General features: G+C 42.3%; 2 protein-coding genes across 2 annotated transcripts in view; both read left to right on the forward strand.

Annotated features, from left to right (window-relative positions):
• Positions 1-197: 197 nt before the first annotated feature.
• Positions 198-8,600, forward strand: LOC311057792 (two pore channel protein 1-like). Its single transcript, XM_084074878.1, has 12 exons — positions 198-297; positions 395-505; positions 635-707; positions 877-990; positions 1,928-2,089; positions 4,110-4,228; positions 4,353-4,399; positions 4,499-4,567; positions 5,226-5,307; positions 6,265-6,398; positions 6,725-6,799; positions 7,544-8,600. The coding sequence occupies exons 1-12, from the start codon at positions 294-296 to the stop codon at positions 7,637-7,639; spliced, it is 1,086 nt and encodes a 361-aa protein (XP_083931004.1). The 5' UTR covers positions 198-293; the 3' UTR covers positions 7,640-8,600.
• A 3,953-nt stretch (positions 8,601-12,553) lies between these two features.
• Positions 12,554-15,799, forward strand: part of LOC311056865 (uncharacterized protein) — a 7,017-nt gene continuing 3,771 nt past the window's right edge. The window contains exons 1-2 of the mRNA XM_084073706.1: positions 12,554-13,188; positions 15,169-15,374. Of these exons, the coding sequence (XP_083929832.1) occupies positions 12,685-13,188; positions 15,169-15,374 (710 nt within the window). The 5' untranslated portion in view covers positions 12,554-12,684. The remainder of the gene's footprint in view (positions 13,189-15,168; positions 15,375-15,799) is intronic.

Here is a 15,799-nt window from a genome sequence, read left to right on the forward strand (position 1 = left end):
TGGAAAATGTAAAATTTAAGCTACTAATATGTGCATCAGTAGGCCTAAATCAGTATAAATATATACACAGTATACATATATTTATTTATATATATTTGTGTGTGTGTGTGTGTGTGTGTGTGTGTGTGTGTGTGTGTGTGTGTGTGTGTGTGTGTGTGTGTGTGTGTGTGTGTGTGTGTGTGTGCGCGCGCGTGCGTGCGTGCGTGCGTGCGTGCGTGCGTGCGTGCGTGCGTGCGTGTTCATTTTTAATAGGCATCAGTTTTCTGGTGGAGTCAAAGGCCTTCGAATATGCAATGTGTGAGTGCATTTCATTACTTATAACATACCTGTTTGTTCTTAGCAACATGGAATGCTATAGTCAATTCATATGCCTAACCTCTCCTTGTACCTGCAGACATGGTGGTGGCTGTTAATGCCGTGTGGATTGTTGTTGAGACATACATTCTAAGTAGTAAGACCCTTCAAATGACGCCTGTGCCACACACTTTCATTGTCTTCCTTAGCAGTGAGTACATCTCGTTCTGTCTCGCTCGCAAAAGAAAGCCAGAAAAATCAACATGTGATCCACAATTTGCTGGTAATTGACCCACACCCAAACAGACACCATCTCTGTTCTCGCTGACTCTCTCCCCAGTTTATGCTGCAGAGGTGTTTTTGAAACTAACAGGATTGGGGCCGAAGCCTTATTTCAGATGCTGGTGGAATGTGTGAGTACTGGCCTCCTCTCACGTGTGACATCTTAACAGCACTCAACAGTAATCCAAGAATGGCTATTATCTAGAAAGACACATGCGGTAGGCTACAGGTATATTAGGACATGTATGAAAAGCAAGTTCATGTTATGTGTTTGTTAACTGTTGTGTTTCCTCAACAAAGGTTTGACTTCTTATTGACGGTGTTGGCCGCCATGTGCTTGATTGCTAGTGCCTTTGTCCATACGCCTTTCAACTTAAATGCCACAGCAGTGCTCAGACCTCTTCGGCTTCTCAGGTGGGCCTCCATTCAATGTAGTGTCTAGTGTCAGGGTGTATTCATGTACTTTATTGATGTTTCTTATAGCCAGTGATGGAAAAAGTACCCACATTTTTTACTTAGTAAAAGTATCAATGTAGAAATACTCTGTTATAAGTAAAAGTCCGGAATTCAAAATGTCTTTGAGTAAAAGTACAAAAGTATTGGTATCAAAATGTACTTAAAGTACCAAAAGTAGAAAGTACTCTTTATGCAGAAAGAATGTCCCATTTAACAAGTTTTCAAATGTAAAAAAATCTTTTGAAAATAGCAGATCTACAAGCTCACAATGCGTCACATCGCAACGCATTGTGAGCTTGTAGATTGGCTTGATTTAAAATTTTGAAATGGCCGAAATGTATATAGGGCTGAAGTGGTTAATGTATGTTTTGTAATCAAAATCTACAAAGTAACTAATGACTAAAGTTTTCAAATAATTGTAGTGGAGTAAAAGTACAATATTTGCCTCTGAGATTAGTGGAGTTGAAATAAAAGTACTGACATTTGGAGATACTCCAGTAAAGTAAAAAATACCTCAAAATTGATACTTAAATACTTAAATGCAGTACTTGAGTAAATGTACTTAGTTACTTTACACCACTGTATATAGCCTTATTTATATCTGGAAGATAGGCAGGTGTGCTTCCTCTGGACGCTTTCATGAGCAGTGGGTGCTCAGCCACAGGAACGACTAGTTAGAAAAAGTTACCTGGACCACACTAAGGTGAAAGTGGCGGCACTCCAAAATAAGAGAATACAAGAGAAAGGCTCAGTGGTTCATTCTTTATTGGCCAACGCATTTCAAGCACCAGCCTTCCTCAGAGCAAAAATAAGTCATCTGAGGAAGGCTGGTGCAGAAACTTTGTGGTGGCCTTATTTATATGCATCTGGTTCTTCTCTCTCTCTCCCCTCCCAGGTTTTTTCAAATTGGCCAGAGGTATCGTAACATGTTGGACATCATGTGTCAGCTTATCCCCAACATGGCAAGTCTGAGCCTGACCTTGCTCATGTTCTATTATTCTTATGCAATTATTGGGATGGAGTCCTTTGCCACTGTGGTCTACCCCAACTGCTGCAAGTGAGTAGCTGGCCTGTATCTACTGTATAAAGTTCAAATAGTGGTGAGTGGGTGGTGTGTCTCTGGGTCTGTCTGTGGCCGGTTGTATAATGCCTATATTTGGACTGGACATGCCTGATGTCACAATATGCAAAATAAGCGTTGTGAGGTTGGCGTCAGTGCAAATGCCCGTAAGTGCTTAAGCCCTTTATACCTCGGGTATGACAACTAGTGAAAACAGATGATCTACAAGCTCCACCGTGCTGTGAGCTTGTAATAAGTTAACTATTATCGTTATTTTGTGAAATATTTGTATTTATTGTCTCCGCCAGGTCGAAGGCATGGTGGAGAGTATGTTTTCGTTCCCGTCACGCTGTCCCCCCCCCCCACCCCCCCCCCCCCCCAGCCAAGCTAACATTGGCCAAGCTTCACGTGACACGTGACAATATGTTGTCACCGAGACGCATGACGAAATAAAATCCTATAAATAGGTGTGTCACTTCCAAAAACTATAAAGGTTTATAGTTTTTGGAAGTGAGGTAACATTGGTCAAGCTAACGGGATCAAGCTAACATTGGTCAAGTGACACGTGACACGTGACAATATGTAATATAAATAGGTAAGTCAGGATTAATCAGGAACAGTACTTTCCAATACAAACAGAGATCACACAATGCAACTAACTCTCATTACGCAAACTGGAGAAGCAGGAAATCATCGTCTGAAACCTCATGAAGAAGCAAAGGCGCAACGCCGACAGCAGAAGGCCAAAGCTAAGAAACAGAGACAAAGAGCACTTGAATCCCTAAATGACAAAAAACGAAGACGAGCCACAAATGCTGACAACATGACACAGCAAAGATTGCTACATTCTCTGGACGAAAAAGTACAAGAGTCTGTAAAGAACATCGATAGAGTATTCAATAGATGAAAGACAACATCAACTCATGGTGGAGAGTATGTTTTCACTTTGTCCGTCCGTGTGTGTGTGTGTGTGTGTCCGTCCTGTGAACACCTAACATTGGTCAAGCTTCACGTGACATCACAATATGTAATATAAATAGGTAAGACAGAATTAATCAGGAACAGTTTTACCACCTCGCCTGGCGGAGACCTGTGCTCCGAGGAGAACATTTTCTAGTTTTTATTTTATTCATTGCCTATAATTCCCAAAATAGGGACGGCAAGTTGAAAGTGGTTAACCCCAGTCCCTGTACCCCCAAAATTGTTTTGTTGATTGATTTCTACTAAACCAGTGGTTTTCAACCAGTGGTCCGGGGACCACCAGTGGTCCTTGAGGGAGTTCCAGGGGTTCCCTAGCTAAATGATGGATAGGAACCAAATGGACCCTTGATCTGTAACTCTGAGTGTACAAATGGTACCAAATTGACCTAGCCTGGTTCCAGACGAATCTGCCTTTGCAAAATTGCATGCACTTTAGCCCTCGGCAGATTAGGTCTGGCCCCCCTCCATAGAGATTTCAATTCTCTCCCTCCGCAGTTGTGCGGAACCAACCAGGGCCCAGTATCCAAATGTGGGCGGGCTTATCACCTTATTTGGAGCAATGACGTACAAGGAAGCACTGCTCTGATTGGTTCGTTCAAGGAAGCGCTGCTCTGATTGGTTTAGGTCTAACCAATAGAGTCCGTTTGGATCTTTTTGTAACCGCCCCTTGGAAGAAAATCTACCGTTGATAGGGACCAGACTAATATCCACGCAGTGTGTCGTCTGATATTGTCTGGCTACGCGAGGCTAAAATGGACCCGTTAGGGTCCATTTGGTTCCATTTGTACACTCACAGTATGGGGAGAGAATGGGGGTCTGTAGCCTAATGCATGTTAAACTGGGGGTCCTTGAAATTAAAATGGTTGAGAATCACTGCTAGAGCCGTGAAAATCGTCTCCTATTGGGGGTCCCTGGCATATATTTTCAAATGGGGGTCCCTGGGCTAATGTGTGTCAATTTGGGGGTCCTTGACGCAAAAAAAGGTTGAAAACCAATGTACTAAACTGTAGTTCTGCTTATCCAATCAACTCCTCAGCACCAGTTGGGTCACAGAATACTACAGACAGACCAACATCACCGTAGGCAACACGACAGAATTGAATGAAGGAGGCTACTATTATCTCAATAACTTTGACAACATTCTCAGAAGCTTTGGTAAACGGACGACTTGTTGCTATTCTGTTTCTCTATACATTGTAAACCCTTGAACCCCAGCAGCATCCCTATTCTGTCGTGAAACTTTTTGCTAACCTTATTTGCTTACCTTATTTCTGTCTAGTGACACTGTTTGAGCTGACAGTAATCAACAACTGGCATATCACCATGGTAAGATCATGTCACCTGTTTTTCAATAGCCTTGTCTTTGCTTGTCAGTGACTGAAGGAAATTCGTTGTCTGACAGCTACAATATCCACTCTCCCATAGGAAGGAATAACCTCCATGACATCCCGCTGGAGCCGCCTGTTTTTCATGGCTTTCTACATTACTACAGAGGTGTGTGTGTGAGCGAGAGAGAGAGAGAGAGAGAGAGAGAGAGAGAGAGAGAGAGAGACTTGTATTGTGAACTTGATGGTATGTCCACCGGTTTAATGCCTGTGTAGATCTTGGGACTAGCCGTGGTTGCCAAATATTTCAGGGGCCAGGGCACCCCAGTGTCCCTGTGGCACCCGTACATGTAAAAAAACAAAAAGGAATTTGGAAAATGGACTGAAGTCATGTAAAGTGCACATTATTTGAACATGCACGGTACATTTTTTTTTTTTTTTTTTCAAATTGTAGAAACATTAGTCCTTAAATTGTTCAAGCAAGTTCAAATCATGTATACTGTACATTACTTCAGACCAACTTCTTTATTTCTTTACATTTTGGGGAAAAAATGGCAATTTAACATTGTGGTGCACACAGTGTTTAAGTGCCCACCTTTCTGGTTACCCTTTGGGCAATCTGAGAACCCAGGTTTTTAAAAAAAGGAAAAACCCAGCGCCCTCTGCTGTTTTTCACTTTTGCATTTGACCTGGGTAGCGCAGCTCTGAATCTGTTCTTGAGAGATTACCCTTTGGGTAACATATATGAACCCCCCCTACCCCCCCTTGGCTCTTGTATTCTGCATGCAAGTACAGTATTCTGTATTGATGTGTGTCTCCTCCCCCAGGTGACCATTGCCATCATTGTGAGTTTCATTCTGGAGGCTTTTGTGTTCCACATGAACTATAGCCGCAAGCACCCAGATGAAGGTGTGTGTGTGTGTGTGTGTGTGTGTGTGTGTGTGTGTGTGTGTGTGTGTGTGTGTGTGTGTGTGTGTGTGTGTGTGTGTGTGTGCTTGCGTGTGTGCATGCATACATGTACGTACGTTCTGTGTGTGTTAGTGATGTGCGGGTTGACCCGTAACCCGCGGGTCCCGCGGGTCAACCCGCGGCGCGGGTGGGTCGAGTCAGAATTTCAGTGGCAATTATGCGGGCTGCGGGTGAGCGGGTCAGCCGCTCTCACACGCAAAAAATAAATACAAAATCACATGCTCTTGTTTTGTCTTTATTCCTAATAAGAAGAATAAGAAGAAGAATAAGAACTTAACAATAAAACAGTGAATACACGTGGGGATTATTTTCTAACCATGATTTTACAGAATAAAAAAAAAATCACGGGTCGCGGGGCGGGTTGAGCCATAGATTTATATATGGGTTCGGCGGGGCGGGTTGAGGCGGGTTGGGTTCCGTGGCGGGACGGGGCGGGGCGGGGCGGGTCATGAAAAAACCCGACCCGCGCATCACTAGTGTGTGTATAAGCATATTGCAAAATGATCTCCCAAAGCAGCGTCTTTTTTTCAAAGGTGTGTGTGTGTGTGTGTGTGTGTGTGTGTGTGTGTGTGTGTGTGTGTGTGTGTGTGTGTGTGTGTGTGTGTGTGTGTGTGTGTGTGTGTGTGTGTGTGTGTGTGTGTGTGCGTGTGTGCACATGCGTCGCAGGATATGCATGCATGCATGCAGTGTGTGTGTGTGCATAACAATGTAATTTCGAAAATCATCCCCCATAAATAGACTAATATAAATGTGCGTATGTACGTACGTGTGTGTGTGTGTGTGTGTGTGTGTGTGTGTGTGTGTGTGTGTGTGTGTGTGTGTGTGTGTGTGTGTGTGTGTGTGTGTGTGTGTGCATGTGTGTACGTGTGCATGTGTGTGCGTGTGTGTGTGTTTTAGAGAAAGGCATAGAGTCTGAAGTAGAGGTTAGTCGTGATGAGGTCTTGGCCATGCTGGAGCTGTACACACCGACCTGTCCAGGACACAACTCTCTACAGGACGTCCTAAAGGACATGGACCCCGGGCCCAGTGGGGTGAGAGCATAACCACATGAGCCAAACAGATCCTGTCACTGTATACTGTATCTGCCACTCTATGTCTAAATCAGTGGTTCTCAAACTTTTTCGTGCCATGGACCCCCAAATTGACATGTATTTGGCTGTGGACCCCCATCTGAAAATGTTTTGTGCCAGGGACCTCCTGAAGCAAAGATTTGAGTTAAAATGTTCGCTTTAGAAATATATATATATATATTCAAAGATTTGCACAGATTTTCATGATATATAGGCCTATATTTTTTCTATAATCGATTAAGTCAATTAATCTGATTAACTGTTTTTTTCTGTGGGTATGTATGCAGCACTCATCTCTCGTTGGTCGAAGGTTACGGACTAAGTGTGACCTCAGCTTGAAAATGTACGCGGAGGAGATTGAGGTGAGATGCTGGTTGGAAACATTGATTGATTGATTGAATACTTTATTTAGAAGTTTTGCAGAAAAAAAGCACATGAAAGCACAGTTCAAATACTACAAGGTCAACTAAATAGGATTAAAACCCCCTAAAAAAGGGCACGGTGGCGCAGTCGGTAGCGCCGTTGCCTCATAGCTAGAAGGTCCTGGGTTTGATTCCCGCTGGGGACACTGTGGGCGCTGGAGGCGTGTTCTCTCCTCCACGTCATCAGTGCCCATACCCTAGGTGGGGTTGGCGAAAGGGCCTTTCTGTGTGGAGTTTGCATGTTCTCCCCGTGTCCCCTAAAGTACCCTCACAAAAAAATGCAGTATTCCTGGTCTCTATACTGCCTCCCCCTGGTCAGCTGGGGCGCCTGATGGAGGGGAAAGGAGCTGGTTGGAATAACGTGTTCCTTCCACACGCTACGTCCAACCGGGGAAACTCCCCCCTGTCAGGTGATAAGAAGCGGCTTGCTAGCTCCTCATGCATTGAAGGAGGCATGAGCTCAGTTCTTGGCTCTCCCCAGGCTGGCAGAGGGAGAGTAGCGGCCAGGATTATATGGTGAAAAAATGGGTTACAAAATCGTGGGGGGAAAAAAAGCCTATGGCTTGTTTCAATTGGGGTCCTTTGTACTCAATTCATAGTGATGACTACATCATGACGTATCAGCTTGTAATTTACTTCGTAAGGCCCTTGAATATTTGTGTTTCTGCTTGTTTTCACACACAGGAGTGGTATAAAACCCGGGTGAAGTGGCTCTCTGTCAATCCCTCGCAGGTCCCCTGTCAATCCCTTGACAATCCCTTGTCTGATAAATCCTCTTGAATTACATTGAAACAGAAATGAATTTACCAAAAACATTTAAGTAACACACTGCATGCTGCAGCAGATAATTAACTTTAATACCTCCAGGAAATGTATAATTTGTACAGTGGATCAACAGTGTACATTTTCTTAATTTTTTCTTGCCATTCACTTGACAAAACGTTTGAGATATCATTTTCCGACACACACACGCATGCATGTGTGCGCGCGCACACACACACACACACACACACACACACACGTGCGCGCGCGCGCATGCGCACACGCACACACACTTGCACCCACTCACCGCATCGTGGATATTTCACTTTCAAACATGTTTGGGGTTATTTCAACGTCTTTTTGGGCTTTTATGAGCACCCCAGACAGTTTTCAAGTTGCTTGATTCAGTATCTAGATATTTGATATTTGATATTCACTCGCCCCTTTCCTATACAAACCGATTGAAACGTCAAACTCCATTTAAACCATGTTAGGTTAATTGAAAACACCCATCCTTGATTCTGGTGACTGATATTATCCTCCTAATATGTGAGGAGGCTGTGGTTTGTCAATTACTTTTTTCATTTATTTTATTTTATTCTATAGAACGAAGGACAGTTTTTTTTTAATGAATCTAACATGGTTAAAAAGTTAACCCTAACCCAATGGGTTTATATAGGAAGGGGCGTTTTGATAAAATGAATATCAAATATCTAAATACTGAATTAATCAACTTAAAAACTGTCTGGGTTGCTCACAAAAGCCAGACTAGACGTTAAAATTACCCCAAACATGTTTGAAAGTGAAATAACCCTTAATGTGTTTTTTTGGATGTGGTTACTGATGTAATGTCATGAAGGCTTTTTGATGGATTTCCTTTATTGACATACCTACATGCAGCCCAATGACCCCTCCCCATTCTTGCAAATTGTGCTGTCTTACTCCTGATTCATCTATTCTAGGTAGAGGCAGATCAAGACGTGCCATGCGTCAACATGTTGGTTGTGAATAAAGTACTTATATTTGTGTGCACAGTGATTTATTTATTTATTCATTTTAGGGCTACAACTATCAATTATTTTCTTAGTAACTGCTCTATCAATGACCTTTTTGATTAATCAAATAATCAAGATTTTTTTTTATTAAATATCAAGGAATTGATTAACCACTTTTTTAATAAACGGCACTTCGTCTCACAACAGAGTCGTGCAACAATAGTGACAATAGCACTTAAACAACTACTATTATTGAAATTGTCAACGCCAATTCCCCCATGCATGTGTAATGAGGTCCAACTTCAAGACCCTATCATTCAATGCCAAGTGCCAACCCCCACTTTTGGTCTGGGGAAGGTGTAAAAAAAAACATGCAGGGATTAACACCAGGTAGCGTGAAATGATACACTTGTGTATACAGAAATGAAGTGTTCATGAAATAGCAACATCCATGCACTAAAAAGGATAAAGAATAAAGAAAGCCACAAAAGGCTCAGGCAGAGTCCAGAGGTGAGAAAAGTCTTCTCATCTCAACCTTAAGGGTTGGATAGAGACTGGTAGAGAAAGTGTCTTTATGGAATAGGTGGATGACACTCCAGCTGGGTTATCTTGATTATCAGGTCTCTGATCAGTGTTGTGAGGAGGATCCCCACGAAGAGAGAACAGTTAGATGGCAGACAGATGGCAGACATGAAGACAAGGGTCTTTGTGTGTGTGTGTGTGTGTGTGTGTGTGTGTGTGTGTGTGTGTGTGTGTGTGTGTGTGTGTGTGTGTGTGTGTGTGTGTGTGTGTGAGAGAGAGAGAGAGAGACACTATGTGTGTGTAACCTGGGAGCTACAAAAAAGGTAATAGGTTTGGTTACTATCATAAAAAAGTAAGTCAAAATAATACTAACACATTCATACTAAGGGTTATGTCTTAAATACAATACTGCTTATAAAAAGGGGAGTATGAATTGTCCTTCACATCTTTCCTTGAACTCATGACGTTTTCTATTGAGATCAAAGAGAAGTGGTTTATAGGAAAAGACAGGACATAATATGAATACAGGTCGAGTGGGCACTGATGTGGCTAACATCGTATGATATCACTAGAATGGTTTGAGAAATAAACAATTTGCAAGAAGCTGTCTATGTGAATTTTATTGAATATGTGCACGGACGTTAAGTTGCTTTCAGCTCAGGCATCTGCAAGTAACAAGAGAATAATACAGAGACAGACAAGTGTCCGGCCCCTCCCAGACAGACAAAAATGGAGGGACAAAACCTTATCAAGTGTTATACGTTCTCTGAGCCTGAATCACGCAATGGCCTTGGTTATAGTAGCAGTTACCAAGCCAAAACATCATGTGGTCAGGATTCGTTGTTACAAAATATCACATACAATACAAAAACAATGACAAACATATTTATACTTCAATACAAACTCGTATTAGAGAAAGAGATCTCTGTCTGCAAAACTAAAGTGTGAGGGCAGAAGAGGGGCCTCAAAGACCTACAGCCTTCAGGTCATAGGTTGAAAGCAATCCACTCGGTTTCACTGTCCTCCTAGCTCGGACTGGCATAACCTGCCAGTTATGGCTGTATTTGCAGCTTGCACCTGGCACATGTTTTATTTTATTGACTGGTTGACTAGTTTTATGTCCCGAAAACACTCTCTGCCAGAGACAAAATATGCCTAGAATTCTATTGTATATATGTGTGTATGTGTGTGCACATTTTTGGACATAATGGTACGGTGCTCTTGCGTCTGCCTTCTGGGGATTTCACAATTTTCTCTATTCACCCACTATGGACTAATATCATTTACTGCCAGGTGCTTGGGGCATTAACTATGCCTCGGTCATGACCGTGACCTTGGGATCTTTGTTTTCCTAGTTATATCATCTCCTCACCACACCGACAGCTTTTATCGTAACTCAGCATCTTTGGGGATTTTTCACCTACTTCTACAGTATGTGGCCTTACTTGTTCCTATGAACCTAATGAACCTAATGTCTGTATGAACCTACTGATCCTAATGTCTGTATTTATTCCTATTTAACGTGTTTTAATGATTCTGATTTTATGTAAAAAATAAAACTATTTTGTACTATTACTACATTATTTCTCAACAACACCCAAAGAAAATACATTATTACCCTATAATCATTATAGCTCTGTTAGTCTGATATTTTTAGAAGTAGAGTTTTTGTGATAAATATTATCTATTCACATAGTGGAACCCTGTGTGCTATCTCCCAGTAGACAAAAACGCACTCCCCTGTTCCGGCCGACACTCTGAGAAAGAGGAGGTTTACAATGATATCTACATCCACTAGTTAGGGAGGTTGTGATTGCATTCCGCAGGTGCGAGGGATTCGGCCTGTGAGACCCAAGGTCATCGGCTGAACCAGTAAATCAAGGGGGGGGCACTCGCACACCCTAGGAAGAGAACCTGGCCGACCAATAGGGACTTCGACTGATAAACTGTGCATGATAATAGGCATATTATATAGGCTCCAGGGAGAGAGAGAGAGACCCTGAAATAGAGGGAACATAACTTGTTGTTTGTTAAGGAAAGTTCATAAGGAGAGAGATCTCTGTTAAGTACATTTCTATATTCAATCTGTAATTATTTTAACTTACTGCTTTATTATTAAATACACTTAATTTTTAAAGTCTTGTCTGCTCTTAATTTCACCAATTCAACGGACGCGCGGAGACGTGTGATCTGAAGGGTTACAAATTATTACATTGCACAATTTGTCTGTTGTTTTAACCCCAGTCTCCAACAGTAATTGAGTGATGCTCAGTGTTCGGCGTGGGTAGTTGAGTGATGCTCAGTGTTCTTTTCTCCTCCGTGCTTTCTGCATATCAATCATGTTCGACCTTTCTTTACGCTCTTCTGCAAAACAACTGAAGATCACAGACACACTATATCCTGTCTCTGACACTTGTTTTTGAGTTATTGTTAGGGTTTTCCTGTGCCTCTACACCAATGAAAATATTTGTATTAAGCTATGTGTTCAAGTGAAAACCCCAACGAGTTCAGATATTGTTATAGGAGGAAACCAAAGGAAATCAATGTCCAGTCAGTTTAGTTAAAATTGTAATAGCCAATTATTTATTAATATTCAATGAAGTAATGTCCAGTATATGATGAACCTATGCTAATACAGAATGAATGTAAGAGATTAAATGGTACAACCTGAAGTACAGCATATACAGCAATCAACAGCAGAGCTCTGGGATGAAAAACTAAAGTCCCTCTTTACAGGTTAAACCAGCAAGGAGGTCATGAAGTCTCACATGCTGGAGTTCTAAATCTACAGAGCTTATATACAATTTTTGAACAGTAGATTGAGCATAGATGGATGGGAGGTGTCACTCAGGTCTAGCGACGCGTGACAGTGTCAGAGTTGATATCTGGACGCAGTTTCTTCCAAAGTGCTGACAGATGTATGTGGGAGTTTCGTCAACCTTCTTTTGTTCTTTTGCTGAAAAACAACTCAATTTTGCTATGTACAGGGTTTGCAGAACTGCTATATCCTGATTGTTATCTGACATTCGTTATACAAGAGTATTCTCGGTCGTGGTTCGATGCTCTTGTACAGTGGTTAGGGGATTTCACAACTTTCTCTGTTCACCCACTGGGGACACATATGTCAGTTACATAAATCATGTTATTGTTAAGCACACATATTACCGTTAAGTGCACACATAGATCCTTTTACTGTCAGGTGCTGACATAAACCAATAAATCTCAGTCAGGTGCTGGGGCAGGTGCTGGGGCCCACAGGGCATATACCTCGGTCATGGATGTGGGCCCTTTGTCACTTTGTTTGCTAACCTGAATCCGCCCCAGTGCCCCCCCTGCCAGAAAAACTCCCCTCAGCTCTCACTCTCTTTAGCTCTTTCACACTCTCACAACTCCTCCCATCTACAGTTGGAACAAGCCTATCTCACTAACGGACGCTGCACGCTCCAGTCTCTACAGCTCATTCGTTCTTATCGAAACTTAGCTTTTCCTGGAACTGAAGCTCATTTCTTCTTGTCCTGCCAGTGCCACCGGTGTCAGACTTCAAGCATGGATGAGCGTGAGAACAAAAGAGGACATAGTGAGATTTTCATAAGAGGCAAACATTTAAAGTTGACAGAGCTGAAAGAGGAGCTCCAAGGCATAGGCAAAAATAACCAGTACATATTCAAAGAAAACATCCCACTTTACCCCCGGCCGGAGTTCCGTGTCTCTCATCTGAGCCATGACACAAATGCACTATTTGAGATAGTGCTAAATGACACGGGATTCCGTGCACCGTCCTGGGAAGATCCTGGACAACTGAATCCTAAAGATCCACACCGTAAGGACCTACTCTGGTGGAGCCTCTCTTTGCAACCAGGGGACATGAAATTGGCTGAGAAGCGTCTTCTGGATCGCACCTATCCAGACAGAACAGAGGAACAGGCCGCCGAACAGAAGGACTTTCTGGGGCAGTTTGCCACCTCGCCTGCTTTCCTGGACACATCGAGATACGGCTCTTACCGCTTAACTTTCCCCCTGGAGGAGCTGCTGGGGGAGTACAGAAAGCAGGTAGATAAAGCAACGCACAGAGCTAAAGTGTTTTATTTTATTTTATCGATTTTGACATTTTTATATCCATGATAGATTGGCCTGCACTCCCCTGGGCGTCCTGCACTTTCACCAGTAAAGCCTGTAGGCCTACTTCTCCGTACATGTACAAGAAATGCTTACCCGGTTGCCACAAATGTTAACCCGAGTCGTTGTGCAATGTATTAGTCCGTATTTTTTCAATAAAGAAGTGTTTAATTAATCCCGTCTGTGTCGGATCCTGTCGGAAGTTCCCTGTATTCCTCAATGGGTGGCAGTGATGAGGCGCACCCGGTGATTGGAACCGGTATTACACTCAATGTACACAGGAAGTAAACGGGGAAAAAGGTGTTCGGCCACAGACGTGATTAAAACATATATCTATTGAAAAATACGGACCAATACATTGCACAAAGACTCCGCAGTGCTACTTAACATTTGGGGCAACCGGGTAAGCACTTTATATCTTTCTTTCTTTCTTTCTTACACCAGTAAAGACGCACGGAGAAGTACGGGATTTACTAGATACGAAAGTAAAAGCCAAGACTCGATAAAATACATATATGACATACACGAATACCTATACTGTATATTTTTTCTAAACAAAAAGTTTATTGTAAATAAGTTAGCTTTAGTCTATATTCGGATAGTAGGCTACTTCTTTTTTTTATGTAATCATATGGACAGTAGGCTAATTCTGATCGTTTGTTCAGTAACAGGGGTCTCCCTAGCTCCAATCGGAACCATCTCCCTTTGGCTCCGAGCGGAGGGAGAGTAGAGGTTCCGATTGGAGCTAGGGTCTCCAGTATGCATACTCCAGTCCCCACACACACAGTCTAGCTAGTAAAGAAGAATAACTTTTCAGGTGGGTTACCGTTAAACCCACCTGAAAAGTTATTTTCAGGTGGGTTAAGTTGGTAAAAGTTGGGAAATTGAAGTCTTGGATGAGATCAAGACGATGTATGTATTTTATCAATTTTGACATTTTCAATCCAAGGCTAGGAAATTGGTAATACCAATTTCAGATAATTGTATTCTAATTTTGTCTCTCATTTAATAGTTTAATAGCTTCAAGTTTTGTTTATCCTGTATCCTGTGTATATTGGATAAAATTGGTATCCCTATGTATTTTCTGTTAATTAAAAAGCTGGAGAGACCCCTGTTATTGAACAAACACTCATGATTACTAATGGAATATAAAGCCATTTAACATTTTACATATACACACACACACACGCGCACACACACACACACACACACACACACACACACACACACACACACACACACACACACACACACACAACGCTTATAGATATGCTATTTTCGCTATTATTGAACATTTTAGAAAGTTACAGTGGTTAAGTGTGTCTGTGGGTTTTATAAATATTGAACCAATGAAAAGTATTACAAAGGGCTTGTGACTAAATAATAACTATATTGGATCCATTGGATCACAGGTTCTTTTTTCCATTCCCTGAAAAGTTTTGTACCCGACAACTACAGATATATATATATATATATATTGTTCAGTAACAGATAACAGATATATATATACTAGTGATGCGCGGGCCGACCCGTAACACGCGGGTCCCGCAGGTTGCCGACGGGTTATCGATTACGATGCAATTATCGCGGGGCGGGCGAAGCGGGTCAACCCACGGAAGAAGAAAAAAAACACTAAAACTCTCTTTCTCTCTCCCTCCCTCTGTCCCCCTCTCTCTCTCTTTCTGGAAAGCAATTGAATGGACTTGCTTGTGTGCGCCTTTTTTTTTGGCGGGTTGTGGTGCGGGCTGAGTCGTTGATTTATATTCATTTTCGCGGGGCGGATTAGGCGGGTTGGGCTCCGTGGCGGGGCGGGGCAGGTTATGAAAAAACCCGACCCGCGCATCACTAATACACACTATATGTATATACAGATTAAATGAGGATTCATTTAACATATTATTTTCCCCTTTCCAGGTGTGCAATGGCTCAGAACCAGTTCTGCGGGTTTATGAAACTGTCATGTACAAACAGGAGGTGATGTACTCTGTGTTGGTCCATAGCGACTATTACAACAACGACTTTGAGGAGTACTCTCTATTGGATGACAGGCCAGATGCAGTGTGTGCCTTCAAGGATGGCAACATCATCTGGAGACCTGAAGCCATGTGTGAGACACACAGGTATACTGTGTGTGTGTGTGTGTGTGTGTGTGTGTGTGTGTGTGTGTGTGTGTGTGTGTGTGTGTGTGTGTGTGTGTGTGTGTGTGTGTGTGTGTGTGTGTGTGTGTGTGTGTGTGCAATGGTAAAATTACACATATATATAATTAACATGGTTTTTATTACTGTCTAATATGTTTTCCTGTACTAATACGACTAAAAGTATTCCACTATTTTAGAATTTGCTACAAAACAACATTTATAGCTCTGTGTGGGCCATTTGTTTAACTACAAGTAAGAGTGGGGCAATTTTGTGGTCTTTTTTCACGAGCCTACCCTTCTGTGCGTCCCTGGTGAAAAGTTGCTCCTTTGTTTCATTCACTGATTTGATAGGACATGCATTATGCACATAAAGGTCTGTATTTTAGCTGTAGCCTGTACTGTAGTAT

Source organism: Gymnoscopelus microlampas (assembly GCF_963454915.1).
Source record: "Gymnoscopelus microlampas genome assembly, chromosome: 12".
Classification (NCBI taxonomy): Eukaryota; Metazoa; Chordata; class Actinopteri; order Myctophiformes; family Myctophidae; genus Gymnoscopelus; species Gymnoscopelus microlampas.

Excerpts from the sequence above, each read along its gene's own strand:
- LOC311057792 (XM_084074878.1), top strand. Across the intron at positions 4,229-4,352 it reads CAACATTCTCAGAAGCTTTG|TGACACTGTTTGAGCTGACA; the intron begins GTAAACGGACGA and ends ATTTCTGTCTAG. Across the intron at positions 4,568-5,225 it reads CTTTCTACATTACTACAGAG|GTGACCATTGCCATCATTGT; the intron begins GTGTGTGTGTGA and ends CTCCTCCCCCAG.